Source organism: Heloderma suspectum, chromosome 3 (assembly GCF_057233095.1).
Source record: "Heloderma suspectum isolate Gila_16-S chromosome 3, 16-S_ref, whole genome shotgun sequence".
Classification (NCBI taxonomy): domain Eukaryota; kingdom Metazoa; phylum Chordata; class Lepidosauria; order Squamata; family Helodermatidae; genus Heloderma; species Heloderma suspectum.
The window spans coordinates 85,222,817-85,247,616 of NC_139460.1; the positions used below are offsets into that span (position 1 = coordinate 85,222,817).

General features: G+C 43.8%; 1 protein-coding gene across 2 annotated transcripts in view; it reads left to right on the forward strand.

The window, feature by feature from the left end:
- Positions 1 to 4,089: 4,089 nt before the first annotated feature.
- The window catches only part of EVA1C (eva-1 homolog C), an 84,652-nt gene continuing 63,941 nt past the window's right edge, over positions 4,090 to 24,800 (forward strand). Inside the window, exon 1 of one of the 2 annotated variants that reach the window (XM_084843623.1) lies at positions 4,090 to 5,037. In XM_084843623.1, the coding sequence (XP_084699749.1) occupies positions 4,908 to 5,037 (130 nt within the window). In that variant the 5' untranslated portion in view covers positions 4,090 to 4,907. The remainder of the gene's footprint in view (positions 5,038 to 24,800) is intronic. The other variant, XM_084843624.1, reaches the window with a different exon arrangement.

Here is a 24,800-nt window from a genome sequence, read left to right on the forward strand (position 1 = left end):
CCCCTCACCCCCAGACATCCATGCTCGATGTGTAGACATCAGAGGTGGGACCTGGGAATCTGTAATGTCAGGGGTGGGGCCAGTGGGGCAGCCCTGCTTATCCATAGTCATATGGAGCCCCCTTCAAGGATTTAAATGTGAAGGGGGATAAAGTGAAAATGTACAATTGTATCATTATAAAGAGATGCCAACTATTACCAAATGAAATCTATAAAGCATGGATAAAATGCTCGGGGGGGGGGAATCTGGGATGATAAAAATACAATTGCACAATACGGTACTTATTGTGTTGTTCAGTCGTTAAGTCATGTCTGACTCTTCGTGACCCCATGGACCACAGTACGCCAGGCCTTCCTGTCCTCCACTCTTATTAGCCTAATACTATTCCAACTGTCCATAATAGTTGTACATACTTTCAGTACTATATTTGGGTTTTGCAAATATATCTTCAGCCCCACATGTATCACAGAACCTTCTTCCACTCCCACCCTTGTCCTTGCTATTGTACATTATTAATGACTGTGGACTAGACTTAAAATTAGGGCTACTTCATAAGACACCAAATCACCAGATGGAACGCAGGAATTAACACTGTGTATGTAGGTGTCCAATCATTATATTTTACCATCTACATACCTGCAACATGTTAATTCCTATGCAGAAGCACCTTCATGGCAGGAATTTTGTACAGTGAAGTTGATATTTGTTATACTTTTTCACTTTAAAATTTTGCGTTATACTCATGACTTGGTTGTGTGAAATAGTGATGAATAAAATTATCTGTCATGCATAGAGCTTTCTTCTCAAAGGAATGCAGGACTATTAATGTGAAGCCAGGAATGCAAGACAAATTAATGGGACCTTAAAAGGTAAAGGTGTCCCCAACCAGTCGTGTCCGACTCTAGCGTGTGGTGCTCATCTCCATTTCTAAGCCGAAGGCCAGCGCTGTCCGAAGATGCTTCTGTGGTCATGGGGCCATCATGACTGAACACCGAGGTGCACGGAACGCTGTTACCTTTCCCGCTGAAGCGGTACCTATTTATCTACTTGCAATTTCTTGCTTTCGAACTGCTAGGTTGGCAGAAGCTGGGACTGAAGACGGGAGCTCACTCTGTCACGCAGCACTCAGGTCTCGAACTGCTGTCCTGCTGACCAGTCTGCAATTCAGCGTCTTAACCACTAAGCCACCACGGCCCCTAATGGGACCTTACCCAGCAATAAATTTAGAACCACGGCAACTGGCCATGTAAACTGGATCCAATAAAAGGATGAATAGAAGCCTCTGATTTGTGGGACTGGCTGCAGGGTTCGGTGCTTCTGTTCTGTTCCAATCTCCAGATGTGAAGGAACCTGTGACTCAGGTTCTAGGTCTGTAGGTACAGGATGGATAGGAAGCAGCCTGCCACTTGGTACTCCTGTTGTTGCCCTGGCTTTTTGGCGTCTTAGTGCTTTATGGTCCAGAGAGCCCATTCATTTTACCATTCTCAGGAGAAGGAAGGGAAGACTAAGAGTTAGGTGCCAGACTAGGGCTCCACTGTGATGTGAAAGCTTCATCCTTCCCAGTGTGAACTGCTCGTACTACCAAGTTTGACAAGGCCAGCTGTGTTTTCTGTTTCATTCAGCTCTATATACTGTCTACATTCAGTGGTGGCTGGTGATTATTGGGGCTGGGTAGCAGAGGATGGGCCACTGGCAGAGGGGAAGCCAAGGGGTCAGCACAGACAGAGCCAACTGCACCTAGTTTGCTACACTAGGTGTAGCAAGATCTAAGGGCATAATCCTATGCATGTTTAGACAGAAACAAGTCCTACAACTCCCAGCATTCCCCAACCAGCCATGCTTGCTGAGGAATGCTGGGAGTTGTAGCACTTTTTTTTGTGTAAACATGCGTAGGAGTGCACCCTTAGTGGGCCAGTTTCCGTGTAACGACAGCCCATGGGTTAAACAACAACACACCAGCCACTTTTACTTTTAATCAACAACCTATGATGGCCCGCTCATAGGGTGTTGTATGTGATGTGTGAACTCGGAATGCTGGGTTGTTTAGGGGCTAAACAACCCAGAGGTTAACCCGACAACAGTCCATAAGTTACCTACTGTGTAGCTTAGCCCCTAAACAGCCCAGCACTCTGGGTTTGCACATAATATTCAACAACGTATGAGCAGGCAGGTCGTAGGTTGTTGACCAAAAGAAGTGGTGAGCACGCAGGAGGAGCCCAATGTTAAATGGGCTGTCATTAAGTGCAAACCAGGTCAGTATCTTACACTGACCTTTTCAAAGCCACATGGGCGCACACTGTATAAGCAAACTGGACCAAAGCCTTGCTTTAAATCACAAACTCTCCCCGCAAACCAGCGATACAGCGGAATAAAATAAATTAATTTTTAAAATAAGTATCCTTTCCCAAGCCAGAGATGTATTAATTTAATATTTAAAATAATCATTCTCCCCCACCAACCCTGAGATGTATGCAATACATAAATTCATCAAGATTTAAAATTATTTCCTCCCCAGCCAGAGATGCAATAAGTATAGTTTCATAAAGATGTTAAATGATTTTCCCTCCCCTCCTGCCCACAACCAGGCAGAGATGGAATTCTTAAAATAATAGCATAGCAAAGTATAACAAAAGCAACTCAACCCACCAAAACCAATAAATGGGTGCCTGGATTGTACCTGGCTGGCTTGTACCCTTGCTGTGTTTTACTGAAAAATAAAGAAATTAACACTTCATGGTGTCTCCCCTCTCTCTCTCTTCCCCCCTTCTCAAATTTTTTTTGGAGTGGCTCAGCTCACTGGCTTGTGGCTGGCTGGCCTCTCCTCTCTCAGTCTCCCTCCACAGACCACAAAACAATCTGCTGCTAGCTCAGGGTGCAGGCAATCTACTGGGCTGGATTCTGTGCAGCCATTCTTTTCTCCAGCTTCCTCATTGGTTCAGTTGGTCACCTGATGTGTAGGATGAATGATCCAGGGCACCCTCAAGTGCCACCCATTACAATGCCCTGGAAGTGTTTTGTGCAAATCCCCAGGCGCCCTCCAGGAAATCAGCCATTTTTCTGTGGCATGTTCAGCACGCATGCCTGGTTTCATTAATGAAGTCGGCAGTGCCAGCAGGCAGACTGGCAACTAATAAGGAAGTGCAGCAGCAGCCAGGGCAATGGCATGCCATCTTAAAGAAGGCCAGTGAGGAAGCGACTGAGAGCAAGGCAATTCTGCACAGCACAAATGGGGGAGCCCAGGGGGTTGTGGGGACTGCTCTGTATGAAATCTCATTAGATCTGCCAGTTAGGTATTCCCAGCATGTAAGAATCTGTCTCCAGCTTGAGTTTTCCAGAGGGCCAAGAAAGATGCGAGACACACTCTGCCATGCACTATTCCCCTTAAGCATAGTGATGTTGCAATAAAATTTGGTATGCAACATAATTCTTCATCTCAGGTTCAAACACCAGCTTGATATCCATTGTATAGGAGGACTTGGGGAGGGAAAGGAGATACAAAATACGTTGCAATGCGATATCTGAAGTGAGGCCTACCAAGTTCCTCATTTAGTAAATAGTATTTTTAGTAATTTTTTTTTAATCTGAAAGAAGTTTCATTTCAACGTGAGCACAGATATTTGTTCTTGAGGGGAGAAATTATGGGTTGTGTCTGTGTATACTTTGGGGAAAAGTAGGGGAAAACACCCTGTGACTACTTCCTACACAAAATCTGCGTACACCGTCACTTCTTTGTCACACTTATATCCCACCTTTTCCTCCAAGGAACTGAAGGCAGCCTACATGAACCTCCTCTAAATTTTATCCTCACAACAACCCTGTGAGGTAGGTTAAGCTGAGAGTTAGTAACTGGCCCAAAGGTCATCCAGTGAGCTTCATGGCCAAGTAGGGCCTTGAACCCAGGTCTCCCCGGTTCCAGAGAAACACTCTAACCGCTACCCCACACTGGAAATGTGATGCAAGTGTTCTTATTTCACCCTCAGTGACAGCACAGCACCACTTCCGAGAGTGTACCTGGCCCGCTGCTTCCTATACTGGGACTCTCTGTGTAGGGAAACATCGCGTGACGCAACGCTCTTATGTTTTCCATGCAATATTTAATTATTTATTTGTTCGCTCGCTGGCGTAGACACTTGTACATCGCCCCTCCAAAACAAGCCGGTCAAAGCATGCCAGTTATTTGTCCTGCATTCACAACAGGACAACAAGCATTAAAGTGCGCGCCAATAACTCCGCAGAAGGGCAAGGCGCGGCGCTACTTTCAGAGGCACGTGCGCGAAAGCAGTCCACCAGCAACGTTCAGTTCCGAAGCGGCGCCTTCTGGAAGAGGCACCCCGTCGTCGTCAGCTTGTCGAAGGGGAAGGAGAAAGTTGGAGGGCGGGAATGGTAAAGCCGAGAGAGACCAGACTGGGGTTAGGCGACGACGTTTGCTAATGGGGCCAAGCAAGCGCGGAGAGGGGCGCTGCTGCGTGCTAGCGGCTGCCGGGCTCCGACCTGCGTTGGCTGCTCTCCCGCGGCTTTTCGACGCCGGTGGCTGCTGCGCCGGCTTTGGGAAAGGCTCATCTCCCCTTTCCCCTGCTGCTGCCGCCGCCGCCGCCCATGCCAGCCCGCGCATATCCACACACTCGGCGCCTCCCACGCCGCGCACTTCACTTTCCCAGCCGGGGGTCAGTCAGCAGTCACTGCTGTGTGAGTGACTTCCTCTCCGGGAAGCTGCGTGGAGGCTTTGCGAGCCCTTCGAGTTGCCCTTTCTAGTCCGGTTCCCGCCCCTTTCCTTCGCTCGCTCGCTCGCTCGCAGAGGCTGCGTTGCCAGCCTGCTCCAGTCCCAGGAAGGACAGGGACTCGCGGCTGGGGGCTGGAGCCGTCATGTGACCCGGTTGGCCTCCAGGGACCCCCGCCTCCTCCGCACCATGAGCGAACTGGAGGCTGGGGGGCAGCATCCGAGCCGGCGCCAGGTAGAGCGCCGGCGGCTGCTCCAGCTCCTCTTCTGCCTGCTCCTGCTTTGGACCAAAGAGAGCGCCGCGCTGGCAGACTTTTCAGGTAAGGCGACGGAGCCCCGGGCCGGGCGGCCCGCAGTCCCCTCTCAACACGCGCAAGGCGGGAGGGCAGCAGCGGGCAAAGCAGGTGGGCTATGGCCACAGCCCCGGATGGGGGGCACACGTGATATCCCGGGAGACAGCAGGGAAGTCTTCGTGGGAACCCCCACGGTCAGTACCTGGGCTGCCTGTGTGAAGAGGGATATATCAACAACACGCTGTGGGGTTGACACGTTTTCCCTTTTGCCCTCCCAAGTCCAGACTGGGAGAAAATTCAACGGGTAAATGTTTCCTCCAGCATAAAGAGCTGGGGATGAGAGAAAGCTGTACTTGCTGAATTTCTACCCAGCGTTCAACTCTTAATTGCCCCGTAGCCTAGTCAGAAAGGCAAAAAAAAAAAAAAGTAACAATGCGATGTTGCCAAAGAAAGAAGACAGTGCCTCAACCTGTTTGCAGCTTATCCAACTCTCTCTCATACACACTATATGGCTAGTTGTTGTTGTTGTTCAGTCGTGTCCGACTCTTCGTGACCCCATGGACCATAGCATGCCAGGCCTTCCTGTCCTGCGCTCTCTCCCGGAGTGTGCGTGCTCAAGTCCATATTTTGCATCGGTGATGCTATCTAGCCATCTCATCCTCTGCCATCCCCTTCTCCTTTTGCCTTCAATCTTTCCCAGCATGAGGGTCTTTTCCAGTGAGTTTTCTCTTCGCATTAGGTGGCCAAAGTATTTGGGCTTCAGCTTCAGTATCTGTCCTTCCAATGAGCAGTCAGGGTTGATTTCCTTTAGGATGGACTGATTTGACCTCCTTGCAGTCCAGGGGACTTGTTAGAGTCTTCTCCAGCACCACAGTTCGAAAGCATCGATTCTTCGGCGCTCAGCCTTCCTTATAGTCCAGCCCTCACAGCCATACGTTGCTACTGGGAAAACCATAGCTTTGATTATACAGACCTTTGTCTGCAAGGTGATGTCTCTGCTTCTTACTATGCTGTCTAGGTTTGCCATAGCTTTCCTCCCAAGGAGCAAGCGTCTTTTAATTTCATGGCTACAGTCACTGTCTGCAGTGATCTTGGCGCCCAAGAAAATAAAATCTGTCACTGCTTCCCTTTCTTCCCCTTCGATATGCCAGGAAGTGAAGGAGCCAGATGCCATGATTTTAGTTTTTTTAATGTTGAGTTTCAAACCAGCTTTTGCACTCTCCACTTTCACCCTCAACAAGAGGCTCTTTAGATCCTCATCGCTTTCTGCCATTAGGGTGGTATCGTCTGCATATCGGAGGTTGTTGCTAATTCTCCCAGCAATCTTAATTCCGACCTGTGATTCCTCCAACCGGGCATTTCTCATGATGTACTCTGCATATAAATTAAATAAGCAGGGTGACAATATACAGTGGCTAGTTATAGGGCTAGTCAATTCCTGTTGACCAGACAAGAATGGGATCTTGTCTGGTCAACATAAAATATTCCCTGGCCAACAGAACTGATTTCACTGAATAATGTATGTGAACTGGTAATCCTTCTGAAGTCTGTTCCCAAAGCTGTCAGGTGGTGCCAGCCTCAAATTGCTTATTAGCTAAAACTGTTATAGTCCTTATCTGAAAAACCAAGTGTCCCACCCACCATGTAATCGCCACAGCTAACACCTAAGGAACTGGGATGAGAGGAGGGGGCTTCCGGGTGAGCCTGAATCAAGTCTCCTCTCATTTTCTGAAGTACTGGATGTACTCCAGTGTTAGTGGTATGCCCAGAACTAAGGGTGAATCCACTTTAATGCTAAGCTGATGCAATGTAGAAAAACCCTACACTGATATTGCTGCCTGGATCACTTTGACAGCAGAGCTGATGGTGTCAACCCTGGTGGTGTCCGTACTGGCCAGTTGTATTCCTTTTCAAGGTTACAGGACTACTATATATATGTCTGCCTGACAATCTGTCTTCTACATTTTAAGTCCTTGCATTGCTTTAACTAAAAAAGAGTTTAAACAAATTTAGGGTGCAATCCTATGCATGTTTAGATAGAGAAAAGTCCTACAGCTCCCAGCATTCCCCAGCCAGAGTTGTAGGACTTTTCTCTGTCTAAACATGCATAGAATTGTGCTCTAACATACTTGCTGTTCTTGTGTGCCTATTTATCCAGCATCCTCTCATCAGTACAAGTAAGTCAACTAAAGGTGTTGCCTTATCTAATTTAAGGGGATCATCAACTCATAGGACACATATACAAGATCATCAGTATGCTGCCATTTTATTCTAAATTAATTCAGAGTAACTACTACCACTTTGTTTCATTGTTAAATATCTAAGGTTGGTTAGAATGCTCACTTACACATATGACCCAGTATTGAAATCATGTTCTTTGGCATGTGTTGTTTGTGAGAGTTAAAGAATGTTAGGGGACAAGTAATTCTGGAGTATGTGCCTCTTGTGATTTAAGACATTCCACTAATCCTGTGCATGAAAAATCTTACATGCCACATCTGTTATCCCTGATGAACCACTCTTGTGCAGCCATGAACCTGCACCCGCTTACAGTAACATGATTCTGGCTTCCTTCCCCTCCTCCCCTACCCTCTGCTTGCTTAGAGCCTTGCAAGCATACACACCTAAACAAGCAGCTGTTGCACGCTATGTGTTTGGACAGTTCTGCACAAGTAGTTTTTTCAGGGTCAGATGTGTTCATTCAATGCAGCCAGTACCCACATGTGTCCTGAGCTGAGCCCATGCTAGTTGCTCTAAAGTGGATTCACCCTTTGTAGCTTTGCACAAAAAAGGTAAAAAGAGCATGACTATGATCCCCAAGTAATATAACACTATTTTTAATTGGGAAAGATGGTAAGGAAGGGAAAATGTTTTTTCCTACAATCAGAGAGAAGAAAATTGGAACGGTTCATCATTCAGTATATGTGCCAATGAGAGGCACAGGCAAGCCACTGTAATCTCTGGTGGACAAATGAGATCAATTTTGGGGCAGGAGGCCATGTCACTCACTTGCATAAGTGACAGTTGTCTGGTAATAATTGGGAAGCACCGTGTAATACAAAATGAAGATGGCTCTAAAAACTGTGCTGTTGCTACTTTGTTTCAGCAGAAATTTCTGCCACTGTTACAGGAGTTCTTTATCACTTATATGGTTGTGGTTTTGAAAGCACCCAAAAGATTAATTGCTTGTCTGTTAGTATTTAATAATATGCTTAGTATATTCCAGCAAGATGTAAGCTTGTGTTTGCCTGTCAGCATTACATTTTTGCAATCTAAACTCAGAATGTAACTTTCTAAAGGCTAATCAAAACGCACTTGACAGAGTACATGATAAACTGTGATAACACATACTAAATATTAATGTGGTTACCATGAATACTTCACGTTTTTAATACTTAGGAGCTGTTTACAAGTTGGATAGGGGCTTAGCCATGATGTAACACACGTGCGCACGCACACACACACACACACAATTTTCTGTGTTAAACATCATTGCCTCAATCCAGACAAAGTTAGTCAAGCTCAGGAGCCCACAATGTTGGCTTCATAGCCAATAATTGTTTCTAGTAACCTGTGAAGCTTTTTCTGACTTTCTATTCCACAGAGGCAAAGTAAGTGTTTTCCTTTTGTATCCCTGCTGTGTGTGTGTGTGTGATAGGGGAAAGAGCAGTGGGTTGTGTGTTTCTAGGAATTCCTCGTCTCTAATCCATGACACTGAGGCTGCAGCCTGACAGTTTATTTTGAAAGAGTTTGTTTCTGCTGTATTGTGCTGCTGGCAGCTTTTAAAAACTATAGTATTTCTATTGTGGGTTACCAGAATTTTATTTATGGCCAACACTGATAATTGGATTCATGGACTTTCAATTATGTCCCATTAAAATGAATGGGTTTTAAGTTAGTCACAACTAACTTGATTCCAGTGGGACTTAAACACAGCTAACAGACCAATGCTATACATGTCTACTCAGAAGTAAGCCCCATTGAGTTCAATGGAACTTACTCCCAGGCAAGGAGGTATTTCGACTAGTACTATAGATCTAATAATGGCCCATTGAGAATCAAACTTAAAAATCAAAAGAGGCTGTATCCTGATTTCCCTGAGCTACAACCTCATGTCCCTACCCCCATTACAGTAAGCTTCTGTGATGTGGTGTGGGGAAGTAGATCAAGGGAGGCAAGGGAAAGCTCTGTTGTGCATGTACAAACCCATGCAGATAGATTCAAGGATTGATGTGTATGTTCTTACTATCAGATATTCATTTTAAAAAGTTTTACATACAGATTCTTCAAGATATTTTGTTGTTAGCTTGACTATAGGTAATGATAGACTTGCATTATCAGCTTCGTAAAAGTTGAAAATAACAAGGAAACACCAACTAAGTGCTGGGTAGTTCATTCCATAAACCACTTAAGTTGGAGAGAGTTGATTTAAGTATATTTAATATTATTTGCAATCCACTTCTAAAACCTATTAGAGTACAATGATGTGTACCAACAGCTACCCAAGTACAATGTCACAAACCACAATGTGTGGTCTACCAGCATCATGTCAGCATCCCAGGCAGACAGCAGTGATTTAAGGAGCCTGGGGATTAAGGCGCCTTAATTTCAGTGAAATTAAACCAGCTGTAAGTGTAAGCTTTTAAGTCCATTCATGAGCTTTCTTTCAAGATCAGCTTCAATCAGGAGCACAATTAAGCCTGAGGGACAATTCAATTTTGGAGACGATCTCAGGGGCCATATTCCAGTAGTGGGCAGGACCAAAGGCAAAAGTGGTGGGCCCAAAAATAAAAAATACCCCAAATACCAGCATATTTTAGCGTAAAGAAGTTACTGCCAGTAACTAAGCCTTAGGTGTAGAATTTCAGCCATTTACAATGCACACAAAAACTGCACAAAAGCCGGGAAACCACCAAACAATAGATGATTGGGGGGGAGGAATAGAACAACTGTGGAACCCTGGAGGGCTGGATTGGGATTCCAGGAGAACCAAATTTGGACCTCGAGCGTGAGGTTCCCCATCCCTGGCTTAAATCCTAGTACTAACCTAGATGGTTTGTAGAGTAGATCCATGGAGATCTATTTAAGATCTATTTCTTAAAATGTGAGTCTATGTGGCCTAAATAAAACACTAGCATTTGTGCCAGTTCAGGCAAGCTAATGAGCATCCTGTTCCGTAGCCAGCATGCTGACATCTCGATGATTTGGTTTGGAAGTGAGCTTCCAACCCCAGTGTCCTTTCTTTGCTCTCTTTCCTTTGTCATTCATGCTGGTCATGTGGTTGCCGGTGAGCTAGAGACTTTGGGCTTCTCCACATGGGGCTTTTATCCTGCGATTGAGATTTCTGCTACAGGTTACTCATGGAAGTTTGTGGGTCCTTTATATGACGTTGTCAGCCTCCAGGGCCTCTTCTGTGTCTTCTGACCTTTATCCCATTTTTTTAAAGATCGGAGATAAAGAGCCATTAAAATACAGCACATTGAATTAAGATGCGAAATAATAGGAGCTATACCACAGCACCATCTAGTGACTGTATAATGAAATATATAGAACTCACAGATAGGGGCGGGGACAGGGAAGCACATGTAAAGGGCCGAGCTTAATCCTGCAAAGAATCTGGAAGCAGAAGCCCTGGTAAAATTGTGGGATACAAAGCCTTTGTGTGCAGAAGCCCTTTGGCATCCCCAATGTTTGCAGTCTGCATAGTTTGTGTGTAGTGATGTGTAGCATAGCACCATCACTTGTGTGTCTGGTGCGCTACTGGGGTACTTGGCTGTAGGCCTTGGAATTTGTTCAAGCAGAATTGACAATGCAGGATGTAACCACAGCATCCCTGACAGACCGTTGGTAGTTGTAGAGAGGACAATTCAGATTTAAAATGAAATCATTTGAATAAAAAAAATCCTATAGTGAAGAATACAGATAGATTTTATGTATTAACTGCATAGACTATTTCATGACTGGATTTGATGGAAAAGTCTTAAATTCAAATTTTTGCCATTAGGAAATGGAAAACGTTGTAGGCCTTATCATGAGCTCCATGTACGCTTTCCTTATGTAATGTTGCAGTCTACCAACCCTTAGTAAGTTGATAACATGATGCAGGTTTCTTTGTCTGAAAAATGGTGCCCAGAAATACTGAAGCACTAATCATTTCAAATGGTGCCCAGAAATTGTTGTTGTTGTTCAGTCGTTCAGTCCTGTCCGACTCTTCGTGACCCCATGGACCATAGCACGCCAGGCCTTCCTGTCCTGCGCTCTCTCCCGGAGCATGCTCAAGTTCATATTCATTGCATTGGTGATGCTATCTAGCCATCTCATCCTCTGCCGTCCCCTTCTCCTTTTGCCTTCAGTTTTTCCCAGCATCAGGGTATTTTCCAGGGAGTTTTCTCTTCGCATTAGGTGGCCAAAATATTTGAGCTTCAGCTTCAGTATCTGTCCTTCCAATGAGCAGTCAGGGTTGATTTCCTTTAGGATGGACTGATTTGACCTCCTTGCAGTCCAGGGGACTCGTAAGAGTCTTCTCCAGCACCACAGTTCGAAAGCATCGATTCTTCGGTGCTCAGCCTTCCTTACAGTCCAGCTCTCACAGCCATACATTACTACTGGGAAAACCATAGCTTTGATTAGACAGACCTTTGTCGGCAAAGGTCTGTCTCTGCTTCTTACTATGCTGTCTAGGTTGGCCATAGCTTTCCTCCCAAGGAGCAAGCGTCTTTTAATTTCATGGCTACAGTCACCGTCTGCGGTGATCTTGGAGCCCAAGAAAGTAAAATCTGTCACTGCTTCCATTTCTTCCCCTTCTATATGCCAGGAAGTGATGGGGTCAGATGCCATGATCTTAGTTTTTTTAATGTTGAGTTTCAAACCAGCTTTTGCACTCTCCTCTTTCACCCTCAACAAGAGGCTCTTGAGATCCTCTTCGCTTTCTGCCATTAGGGTGGTATCGTCTGCATATCGGAGGTTGTTGATAATTCTCCCAGCAATCTTAATTCCGACCTGTGATTCCTCCAACCGGGCATTTCTCATGATGTACTCTGCATATAAGTTAAATAAGCAGGGTGACAATATGCAGCCTTGTCGTACCCTTTTCCCAATTTTGAACCAATCAGTTGTTCCATGTCCGGTTCTTACTGTTGCTTCTTGACCCACGTATAGGTTTCTCAGGAGACAGGTAAGGTGGTCTGGTACTCCCATCTCTTTAAGAATTTGCCACAGTTCGTTGTGATCCACACAATCAAAGGCTTTAGCGTAGTCAATGAAGCAGAAATAGACGTTTTTCTGGAATTCTCTTGCTTTCTCCATGATCCAGCGAATGTTGGCGATTTGATCTCTAGTTCCTCTGTCTCTTCGAAACCCAGCTTGTACTTCCGGTAGTTCTCGGTTCGCATACTGCTGAAGCCTAGCTTGTATGATTTTGAGCATCACCTTGCTGGCATGTGAAATGAGCGCAATTGTGCGGTAGTTTGAACACTCTTTGGCATTGCCCTTCTTTGGAATTGGAATGTAAACTGACCTTTTCCAGTCTTGTGGCCACTGTTGAGTGTTCCAAATTTGTTGGCATATTGAGTGCAGCACTTTAACAGCATCATCTTTTAGGATTTTAAATAGCTCAGCTGGAATACTGTCAACTCCGCTAGCTTTGTTGTTAGTAATGCTTCCTAAGGCCCACTTGACTTCACTCTCCAGGATGTCTGGCTCAAGTTCAGTGACCGCACTATCATGGCTATCAGGGACATTCAGATCTTTCCTGTATTCTGTGTATTCTTTCCACCTCTTCTTAATCTCATCTGCTTCTGTTAGGTCCCTGCCTTCTTTGTCCTTTATCATGCCCGTCTTTGCACAAAATGTTCCCTTGAGGTCTCCGATTTTCTTGAAGAGATCTCTAGTCTTTCCCATTCTGTTGTTTTTCTCGATTTCCTTGCATTGTTCATTTAAGAAGGCCTTCTTGTCTCTCCTTGCTATTCTCTGGAACTCTGCATTCAGTTGGATATATCTTCCCCTTTCTCCCTTGCTTTTCACTTCCCTTCTTTCCTTAGCTACTTGTAAAGCCTCCTCAGACAGCCACTTTGCTTTCTTGCATTTCTTTTTCTTTGGGATGGATTGAGTTGCTGCCTCCTGAACAATGTTACGGACCTCCGTCCATAGTTCCTCAGGCACTCTGTCTATCAGGTCTAATCTCTGAAATCTATTCCTCACCTCCACTGTATATTCATAAGGGATATGATTGAGGTCATACCTGAATGGTTTAGTGGTTTTCCCTACGTTCTTCAATTTAAGCCGAAATTTTGCAAGAATCAGCTCATGATCTGAGCCACAGTCAGCTCCAGGTCTTGTTTTGACTGACTGTATAGAGCTTCTCCATCTTTGGCTGCAAAGGACATAATCAATTTGATTTCGATATTGACCATCTGGTGATGTCCATGTGTAGAGTCGTCTCTTGTGCTGTTGGAAAAGAGTGTTTGCTATGATCAGCGTGTTCTCTTGGCAAAACTCTATTAGCTTTTGTCCTGCTTCATTTTGTACACCAAGGCCATGCCTGCCTGTTATCCCGGTGATTTCTTGACTTCCTACTTTAGCATTCCAATCCCCTATGATGAAGAGGACATCTTTTTTTGGTGTTAGTTCTAGAAGGTGTTGTAGGTCTTCATAGAACCGATCAACCTCAGCTTCTTCGGCATCAGTGGTTGGGGCATAGACTTGAATTACTGTGATGCTGAATGGTTTGCCTTGGATTCGTACTGAGATCATTCTATCATTTTTAAGATTGTACCCCAGTACTGTTTTTCCCACCCTTTTGTTGACTATGAGTGCTACTCCATTTCTTCTCAGGGATTCTTGCCCACAATAGTAGATATGATGGTCACCTGAATTAAATTCGCCCATGCCTGTCCATTTTAGTTCGCTGATTCCCAAGATGTCGATGTTCAATCTTGCCATCTCATGTTTGACCACCTCCAGCTTACCTTGATTCATTGATCTGACATTCCAGGTTCCTAAACAATATTGTTCTTTACAACATCGGATTTTCTTTTCACCACCAGACACATCCACAGCTGAGTGTCCTTTTGGCTTTGGTCCAGCCACTTCACTCTTTCTGGCGCTACTTGGAAATTCCCTCTGCTCCTCCCCAGTAGTATATCGGACACCTTCCGACCTGAGGGGCTCATCTTCCGGCGTCATCTCTTTTAGCCTTGTGATACGTTCCATGGGGTTTTCTTGGCAAGAATACTGGAGTGGGTTGCCATTTCCTTCTCCAGTGGACCACATTTTGTCAGAACTCTCTGCCATGACCTGTCCGTCTTGGGTGGCCCTGCACGGCATAGCTTATGGCTTCCCTGAGTTACGCAAGCCCCTTCGCCACAACAAGGCAGTGATCCATGAAGGGGCCCAGAAATACTGACACACTAATCATTTCAGCACCAATTAATCTTTTAAATATATACACTGCAGGCCTAAAACAGATATAAAATCCTTAGAATGCAAGATTTAAAAAAAATGCTATCCTTTATCTTCTAAATCTGCTTAGATAAAACTAATACTGTACACCTCTTAAAGAATTACAAGCAATGTTACTGTATTATAAAGAGTGAATATCTAAAGTTGCTAACCTGTCTCAGACTTTCTCTTCCTTTTTCAGCAGTGTAGGGTAGATTTTCAAAAGCTTGGCTGAGTTTGTGAAAGCAAATCCTTTTAAAGAGACTCATTCTTTCAGTCTAACATAAACAAAAAAGTTTACAATAGAGACAGCAATGAGTTGCATCAGATAATCTCTCCCCCCCCCCCGTTTTATATCAACCTTTTCTGATAAAGGAAGACTCTAAAATTGGGTTTGACAGCAAAATGTTGAGGTGCTACAATGAACCTTTATTTGCAGCAGGGAGGAGGCAAGTTGCTGTATGAGAAACCCAAAGAGCCCAGAAGTTACGGAGCTGTTATGTTTAATAGAATCCAGTAATGAGAAATTAATGGTGCACATGAAGTTGGAAAGAAACTTACTTAAGCCCTTTCTCCTCTGCATGGATCTTGAGCTTTCATATCAAGATTATCAGGTGGCATACTTTTCCTGGGTCATTGATTTTTCTGCTCTATGTGGTTTTAGCATCAGTTTTGTATCTCAGCAGACTCAGTGTTGGATTCCCTCATCAACTCCCCCCACCCTCCCCAAGCATTCTGAAGTCTTCCTGTAATCATTTCCCTGCCTGCAATGGCAGCCTGATGAAACACATTGGCAGCGTTCAGATGTCACTTAAAGCCATGGTGGCTTAATAAGGTTCTCACAGTAGCTTATTTTTTAAATAATCCACAATGCCCTGCCACATGAGTAGGCTAATAAGCTACTGTGCGTAGGTTATTAAGCTACTGTGCGTAATCTGTGTCATCCCCCCACCCCCTGTCCTGCTGAGCCACAAGCAGTGGCTCTGTTTCACCCATTGACAAAGGAGTGAAAATCCCAGGTGACTCACAAAGGAGCGAAAATCCCGAGGACACCAGAAAGGGGTTGGTGGCTATAAAACCTTGGGGGTTTGCAGGATCAGGACCAGACTTCACACACAGCCTCTTCTTGTCAGGAGGCACCTGATTCACCATCAAAACCCTGCACAATTACTCCAGAGGAGCAAAAATCCTGAGTGCACCAAAAAGGGGAGAGCTATAAAACTTTGGGGGTTTGCAGGATCGGGACCAAACCTCATACAAAGATGTAGCGCTCTTTCACTCATTTGCTAAAGCGCTATAGTGCTTTTTTGCTAAAGTGGAATTGTGCATTTCTCCCCATAGACATTACAGGCATAGAGGCTTTAACGTGTTTCCAATACCGCAATTGCCAAAATGCACAAATTTGCAAATGCACAGAAGTGTAAAGGAAAAAAAAGAAGAGGAACAGAGGCAACTGTGGAATAGGGGGAAATGAGGGAATAGGGGAAAAACATGCTCACTTTTTGCCTCATCCCAGCAGGGAGATTTCATTACACAGAGAACTCCCATGAAAAACAGAACGACAGCAGCAATCTAGGTGAGCAAAATAATCCTCGGTGCCCAACAAACAGCAGGATAACCCACAGTGGGTTACATAACCCCTACTGCAGACTGTGGGTAATCAGTGCAGGTTATTTTTTGCCAAATAAGCCATCGTGGATTTAAAAATTCCTGACAGACAACATGATAACCCACAATGGGTTAAATAAGCCATGATGGCTTATTTAACCCATTGTGGGTTATTGTGTTGGCCAAACCCAGTTATTGACTCTTTTTTGCTTTCTTTGTTTGAAATGGATGTTACTGAACTGAAAATGGTTCATTTAGGAAAGATAGAACATCCAATATTTTGGAGTCTTAGGAATAGATGCAGTTTGCATCAACATTTGGAAAGATATATTAAACAAGGCAGCTTGATACAGTTTGTTGTTGGCATGCCAGTTCCAGAAGATTTAATGCACTAATGTGTTTTAATTGAGACATTTTAAAAGCAGAAATTGGTGCAATAAAGATATCATCTCCAAGGCATTCTAACTTGAAAAGTAGAAAGTAAGCTGAAAATCACTGTTCTTTACAAGTCATTTTGCACTCTGATCCTACAGGATGGATTAAGTAAGCCCTGCCAGAAGGTTTAAGTTGATCTTACTTTCAAGTAAGTGTTTCGGAGTCTTATCTTGAATTCTGATTCTGCATACACATACCTGGAAGTAAATTCCACTGAAATTTATGGGCTTTATGTCCAAAGAAATGTGTTTATGATGTTGCTAAGGGACTGTATATATTTTGTAATGCATGTAGAGATGTATGGTGACTTTTAGGTAGCTGATGACATATAGCAGCTGCCCATTTTGTGTACCTGTGATGCACAGGCATGCTCTACCCTGTATATTTTGTAAAGCACACATGTTTTTTTATACAGAGATTCATCTCTATTTATGAAAAAAGTAATCTGTGAAGAAAAAAGTTATGTAGTATGCATTTTTTAAACCAGTGCACCAGAGAAACTACAGAAATAATATGTCTGGTAATTATGTATTCACATTCTTACTGTTATCCTCCACCTCAGTTGCAAATATGTTTTATAGGAAAATCATGTTTTTGGCAATTTATAACTTTCTGAAAAGCCATGGACCTAACAATTCAGATATTTCTAATCCATTTTAGTGGAGCAAGAAAACTGGTTTCAGATCAGAAAAAGGCTGACATCATATGGATGTTGATTATGAGAAAAGTACAATTTTTCACTATATTTGAATTCCAAAGAAACAAAGATCCATATGTAATCTATGCATCTTCATTATTTGTTGCCATTATAATAATATGTGCCATATGTGCCATGAATTGCAAAATACTGTATGTAGCTCTTTTGAAATTTTCTTTCCCATATGTTGCAACAGCAGATTTGGCATGCTTATACAATTTTTTTAAACAAAAATCTAGAATGAAAGGATAAAATATTAAACAAATGCTTAATACGTGTGTTCAGTCGTGTCCGACTCTTCGTGACCCCATGGACCATAGCACGCCAGGCCTTCCTGTCCTGCACTTTGTCCTGAAGTGTGCTCAAGTCCATATTCATTGCATCGGTGATGCTCTCTAGCCATCTCATCCTCTGCCATCCCCTTCTCCTTTTGCCGTCAATCTTTCCCAACTTCTGGGTCTTTTCCAGTGACTTTTCTCTTCGCATTAGGTGGCCAAAATATTTGAGCTTCAGCTTCAGTATCTGTCCTTCCAATGAGCAGTCAGGGTTGATTTCCTTTAGGATGGACTGATTTGACCTCCTTGCAGTCCAGGGGACTCGTAAGAGTCTTCTCCAGCACCACAGTTCGAAAGCATCGATTCTTCGGTGCTCAGCCTTCCTTATAGTCCAGCTCTCACAGACATACGTTGCTACTGGGAAAACCGTAGCTTTGATTATACAGACCTTTGTCTGCAAGGTGATGTCTCTGCTTCTTACTATGCTGTCTAGGTTTGCCATAGCTTTCCTCCCAAGGAGAAAGTGTCTTTTAATTTCAGGGCTACAGTCACTGTCTGTGGTGATCTTGGAGCCCAAGAAAATAAAATCTGTCACTGCTTCCATTTCTTCCCCTTCTATATGCCAGGAAGTGATGGGGCCAGATGCCATGATCTTTTTTTTTTTAATGTTGAGTTTCAAACCAGCTTTTGCACTCTCCACTTTCACCCTCAACAAGAGGCTTTTGAGATCCTCTTCGCTTTCTGTCATTAGGGTGGTATCGTCTGCATATCGGAGGTTGTTGATAATTCTCCCAGCAATCTTAATTCCGACCTGTGATTCCTCCAACCTGGTGTTTCTCATGATGTACTCTGCATATAAATTAAATAAGCAGGGCGACAATATACAGCCTTATCGTACCGCTTTCCCAATTTTGAATCAGTCGGTTGTTCCATGTCCAGTTCTTACTGTTGCTTCTTGACCCTTGTACAGGTTTCTCAGGAGACAGGTAAGGTGGTCTGGTACTCCCATCTCTTTAAGCATTTGCCACAGTTTGTTGTGATCCACACAATCAAAGGCTTTAGCGTAGTCAATGAAGGAGAAATAGAGGTTTTCCTGGAATTCTCTTGCTTTCTCCATGATCCAGCGAATGTTGGCGATTTGATCTCTAGTTCCTCTGCCTCTTCGGAATCCAGCTTGTACTTCCGGTAGTTCTCAGCTCACATACTACTGAAGCCTAGCTTGTAGGATTTTGAGCGTAACCTTGCTGGCATGTGAAATGAGCACAATTGTATGATAGTTTGAACACTCTTTGGCATTGCCCTTCTTTGGAATTGGAATGTAAACTGACCTTTTCCAGTCTTGTGGCCACTGTTGAGTGTTCCAAATTTGTTGGCATATTGAGTCCAGCACTTTAACAGCATCATCTTTTAGGATCTTAAGCAGCTCAGCTGGAATACTGTGATCTCCGCTAGCTTTGTTGTTAGTAATGCTTCCTAAGGCCCACTTGACTTCACTCTCCAGGATGTCCAGCTCAAGTTCAGTGACCGCACTATCATGGCTATCAGGGACATTAAGATCTTTCCTGTATAGTTCTTCTGTGTATTCTTTCCACCTCTTCTTAATCTCATCTGCTTCTGTTAGGTCCCTGCCTTCTTTGTCCTTTGTCATGCCCGTCTTTACACAAAATGTTCCCTTGATATCTCCGATTTTCTTGAAGAGATCTCTAGTCTTTCCCATTCTATTGTTTTCTATGATTTCTTTGCATTGTTCATTTAAGAAGGCCTTCTTGTCTCTCCTTGCTATTCTCTGGAAATCTGCATTCAGTTGGATATATCTTCCCCTTTCTCCCTTGCTTTTCGCTTCCCTTCTTTCCTTAGCTACTTGTAAAGCCTCCTCAAACAGCCACTTTGCTTTCTTGCATTTCTTTTTCTTTGGGATGGATTTCGTTGCTGCCTCCTGGACAATGTTACGGACCTCCGTTCATAGTTCCTCAGGCACTCTGTCTATCAGATCTAATCCCTGAAATCTATTCCTCACCTCCACTGTATATTCATAAGGGATATGATTGAGGTCATAACGGAATGGTTTAGTGGTTTTCCCGACGTTCTTCAATTTCAGCCGAAATTTTGCGATAAGAAGCTCATGATCTGAGCCACAGTCAGCTCCAGGTCTTGTTTTTACTGACTGTGTAGAGCTTCTCCATCTTTGGCTACAAAGTACATAATCAATCTGATTTCGATATTGACCATCTGGTGATGTCCATGTGTAGAGTCGCCTCTTGTACTGTTGGAAAATAATGTTTGCTATGATCAGCGTGTTCTCTTGGCAAAACGCTACTAGCCTTTGTCCTGCTTCATTTTGTACACCAAGGCCATGCTTGCCTGTTATCCCGGTGATTTCTTGACCTCCTACTTTAGCATTCCAATCCCCTATGATGAAGAGGACATCTTTTTTTGATGTTAGTTCTAGAAGGTGTTGTAGGTCTTCATAGAACCGATCAACCTCAGCTTCTTTGGCATCAGTGGTTGGGGCATAGACTTGAATTACTGTGATGTTGGTTTGCCTTGGATTCATACTGAGATCAGTCCCAGCTCCTGCCAACCTAGCAGTTCGAAAGCAAGAAATTGCAAGTAGATAAATAGGTACCGCTTTGGCGGGAAAGGTAAAAGCGTTCTGTGCACCTTGGTGTTCAGTCATGCCGGCCACATGACCACGGAAGTGTCTTTGGACAGCGCTGGTTCTTTGGCTTAGAAATGGAGATGAGCACCACACCCTAGAGTCGGACACGACTGGTTGGGGACACCTTTACCTTTTTTTACTGCTTTCCCCACCCTTTTGTTGACTATGAGTGCTGCTCCATTTCTTCTAAAGGATTCTTGCCCACAGCAGTAGATATAATGGTCACCTGAATTAAATTCGCCAATGCTTGTCCATTTTAGTTCGCTGATTCCCAAGGTGTCGATGTTCAATCTTGCCATCTCATGTTTGACCACCTCCAGCTTACCTTGATTCATTGATCTGACATTCCAGGTTCCTAAACAATATTGTTCTTTACAGCATTGGACTTTCTTTTCACCACCAGACACATCCACAGCTGAATGACCTTTCGGCTTTGGCCCAGCTGCTTCACTCTTTCTGGCACTACTTGGAAATTCCCTCTGCTCCTCCCCAGTATTATATTGGACACCTTCCAACCTGAGGGGCTCATCTTCCAGCGTCATATCTTTTAGCCTTGTGATACGTTCCATGGGGTTTTCTTGGCAAGAATACTGGAGTGGGTTGCCATTTCCTTCTCCAGTGGACCACATTTTGTCACAACTCTCCACCATGACCTGTCCATCTTGGGTGGCCCTGCACAGCATAGCTTATGGCTTCACTGAATTACGCAAGCCCCTTCACCACAACAAGGCAGTGATCCATGAAGGGGGCTTAATACTTAGTACTATGTTAAAGCTGCAGTCCTGTTTGCACTTACCCGAGAGTGTCCCACTGAAATTAGTGGGTCTCACCTGTGAGTAAACATGACCTGTATTGCACTTTAAATGAGGTTTGTTTGTTGAACTGGGTGTATTAGTCACATCAAGCACTACAAATGCTGTTCTACAACTCGCATACATTTCAGCAGCCCATTTGTTCCATGGGAATACATTCATCTCAGAGCTGTGGCACATGCTGCTCTGGCAGTAGGGTTACCATTGCAAACTGTATGCTAATGGTGAGTTCTTCCTCCCTAAAGTAGTAAGATATAAGATTACTTACTGTGCAGTTAGCTGCCATCACATTTTCAATCTCCGTGATGCTGCCTGCAGCCTCTAAGAACCTGAAATGTTAGCCAGGAGACTCATAATATAATAATGGCCATACATGTGTAGAAAGATCTTCTGTACATTACAATTTAAGGCTGGGCAGCTCATTATGGGATGTCACTTTCAGCAGCATCACTACGGCCAGAGTAATGTATAAACTTGGAGTTGCTTTATGCTGAATTTGACCACTGGTCTGTATAGCACAGTACTGTTTACTTTGACAGTGCCTCTCTACGATCTCAGGCAGTTGTCTTTCTAAGCCCTGCTGCCTTAGATCCTTGTTTCTAGAGATGCCAGGAGTTGTACCTGAATCTATCTGCATTGAAACGTAGTTCTACCACTGAGCTATGTGCTTGGCTATGTGCAATTTAGAATGAAATGATAGACCTGACTTGGCAGCAGTATATGTGAAAAGGACTTAGGTGTCTTAGGGAGCAATCCTATGTTCCCTAGACAGCATCTGAGGGGACATAGGATTGTTCAGTTTCCTGGCTGCGAGGCTGGAAACAGGGCTTCGACCATGGAGCCAGGAAACTGCGGTCCCCACACCATCCTCCTCAGAGCTGGTGTGGAGAGAACTGTGCCAGCTACCTCTCTGTGCTTGGAAAACAGAGTGCAGAGATGGGGAAAGGGGGGCATTCCTTGAGGTGGGAAGGGGGGAGATTGGATCAGCAACCATACAAGAAAACCTGACTGCCCCAGCCTCCTCTCCTCCCCCTCCCTGAAGCCTCTGCTAGATGCCCATCTAACTTAAATGTAGAGCGCCTCTGTTAGCATAGGATACTTGTAAGCCTCCGAGTTTGAGGCTTACGAGTACCCAGGGTGCAACCCATAGGATTGTAACCTTAGTGGATCACAAGCTGAATATAAGCCAGCAATGTAATATGGCTGCTAAAAAGGCTGATGCAGTCTTAGGCTGCATTAACAGACGCTTAGTATCCAGGTCACAGGAAGTAATAGTAATGCTCTATTCTGCACTAGGCTGCATTTAGAGTACTCTTTCCAGTTCTGGCAGTCACATTTTAAGAAGAACACTGATGAACCAGAGTGCTTCCAGAGAGCAGCAACCAGGATGGTGAGGGGTCTGGAAACCAAGTCCTATCAGGAACAGTTGAAAGAGCTGGGTATGTTTATCCTGGAGAAGAGAAGACTAAGGGGAGACATGATAGCAGCCCTCAAATATCTGAAAGGCTGTCATGCAGAAGACAGAGCAGACTTGCTCTCTGTTGCTCCTGAGGGCAGCACTAGAACCAACAGGTAGACATTTCAGAGAAATAGATTTCTGCTAAACATGAAGAGAAACTTCCTAACGGTGAGAGCTGTTCAGTGGTGGAACAGACAGCCTTTGGAGGTAGTGGAATATCCTTCGCTAGAGGTATGTAAGCAGAGGCTAGATGCTGTAGCTGCATCCTGTATTGCAGGGCCTATATTGAACAGGGCAGGGGGAGAAGTAGTTGATCTTCGAGGTCTCTTTCAAATATATGATTCTAATACCTACGTAAAAAAGACCCAGTTCATTAAACCCAGTTTGTATTTCTCTGATATTTCTCACTTTTGATGCAACGTTATTGCAAATTTACCTAAAGAACTGAACACATTGGAGTAACGACTGAGTTATATGGGTTTCAAGTTGCTGGTTTGGCTTAGAACCACTTCTTACACAACTGTTTCCTACACTAATATATCACATTTAGGAAAAAAAGTGTGTGCACAATCATGCATGACAAATGTACACATATCTATTTACCCCAAGCTATTTCTCATATTATGATAGCAAAATTAATTTATAAATGTATTGATCATATTTCTGCTTTCTACTGTATTTTTAATGTTGGGAAAAGGGAATTTGCACATCTTCCCAGACTCGAGAAGGCTCTTTTGTAAATCATACTAGAGCATGAGAGAAAGCTGTCTCAAGTACATGGAGACAAAGGTGCTAAGGGAGTTGATAGGTCAAAACCAGCACCTTGAATTGTGCCAAGAAGAACATAGGAAGCCAGTTCAGACTGTAAAGTTGCGGGACATCTCATTATAGGTATCTGAGACTAATTTCCTTGGTTCTAAAATGTTACTCAGTCCTTTCTTCTAGGGACCTTTCTTTCCATTTGTTCCATAGAGTAGATGTGCATGAATTCCAGGTATGGTATCTTCTGTAGTATGGTACCTCAGACTGAAATACATAGGTGGATGTAGCAGGGTTGTGCTGAATTTTTGTGGGGTTTGTTTTTCATAGCAAAAGATGCCATTGCAGAGGGTGCAAACTTTTCTCTAAGATACCAGTGATTTCCTGGGGGAGGGGGAAAGTCAGCTTTCACTACAGAATAGCAATCTGTTCCCCTCATTTGTAGCCACTTTAAAGGAGATTAAAATGTTTGCCCATACTGCTGAAACAGCCCCCCTTTCATGGGGGCAAAAATGTTTCACAAAAAGGGGATCTCCATTTTGGCTCAGTTATATAGATCTCAAAAACAAACCTTGAACATTGAAATCCAGCATTCTACAGGGCTAGGGTAATTCTATACAACTCAGATGTGTTTATTAGTTGGCAAGAAATTTCAGATTGATGTATACTACGAATCCCTAACTTGAACCCGTATAAAAAGTAGTAATCTCATTTCAAGTATTTTAGCATTCTTTGGATGGTATAAATCCTGCTTTTTAAGTGACGCGATTGACCAGGAAAGATGACTCAAGCTTAAGATTTCTTCATCTATTAAAATATCAAACCGGACTCATTGAAATGAATAGAACCTACACACATATACCAGTTGGGACTGACTTTGCAAGCTTTGCTTCCCAGAGTGCGGTTTGAGGAGCACTGTTAAAATGAATGTCGAAAACAAAAGCTAACTAACTGTTAGCCAACATGGGCAGTATCAGTGAGGTTAATAATCACAATTATTATTATTCATTTTTATTAGTGTGGCATGAAAATAGTTCTACAAGGAAAGTAAGGGAAGGAACAGAATGGAATATAGAACAATACATAATGTTCTGATTCCAACTAAAACTAGTCTAGTGAAAATGCCAAGAGGCAATGATAGGGAACCATACAAAGAGATTTTAACAGAGGCCATTTGACCGACATGATAATCTGGTCATGTAGTGAGTGGCCTAGGGGCTGTCTTCATGAGTGATTTAGTGCGAAGTTAGAGCAGATGGGAGTTCCTTCAAGACTGATGACAGCATCACCAATCTGCTGCCAACCAGCTGCTTCCCTCTTGAAAAGCTGCATTTTCTGAAACTCCTTTTACTCTGACTTTTTTTATTGAAAGCAGCTCCCTGGCAGTTTTACCACAATGTGCCATGTGTCCTCCCACCACCCCCGCACATTAAATCCTGGGCGTGCCTCTGTGACCTGGCAATGATGCCTCATTCCCTCTTGTTTCCCCAACTGAAGTAGTTTTTCCCATTGAGAGAATCCCCAGGAGCGCAGCAGTGACCCCTTGCATTACCACAGTAGTGGGGACACTCATTCAGCCTGCTTTTAATTTTTAACATATCCCTCCTTCTGTGCATGTTTACTCAGAAATAGGGAATAAATCTCGCTC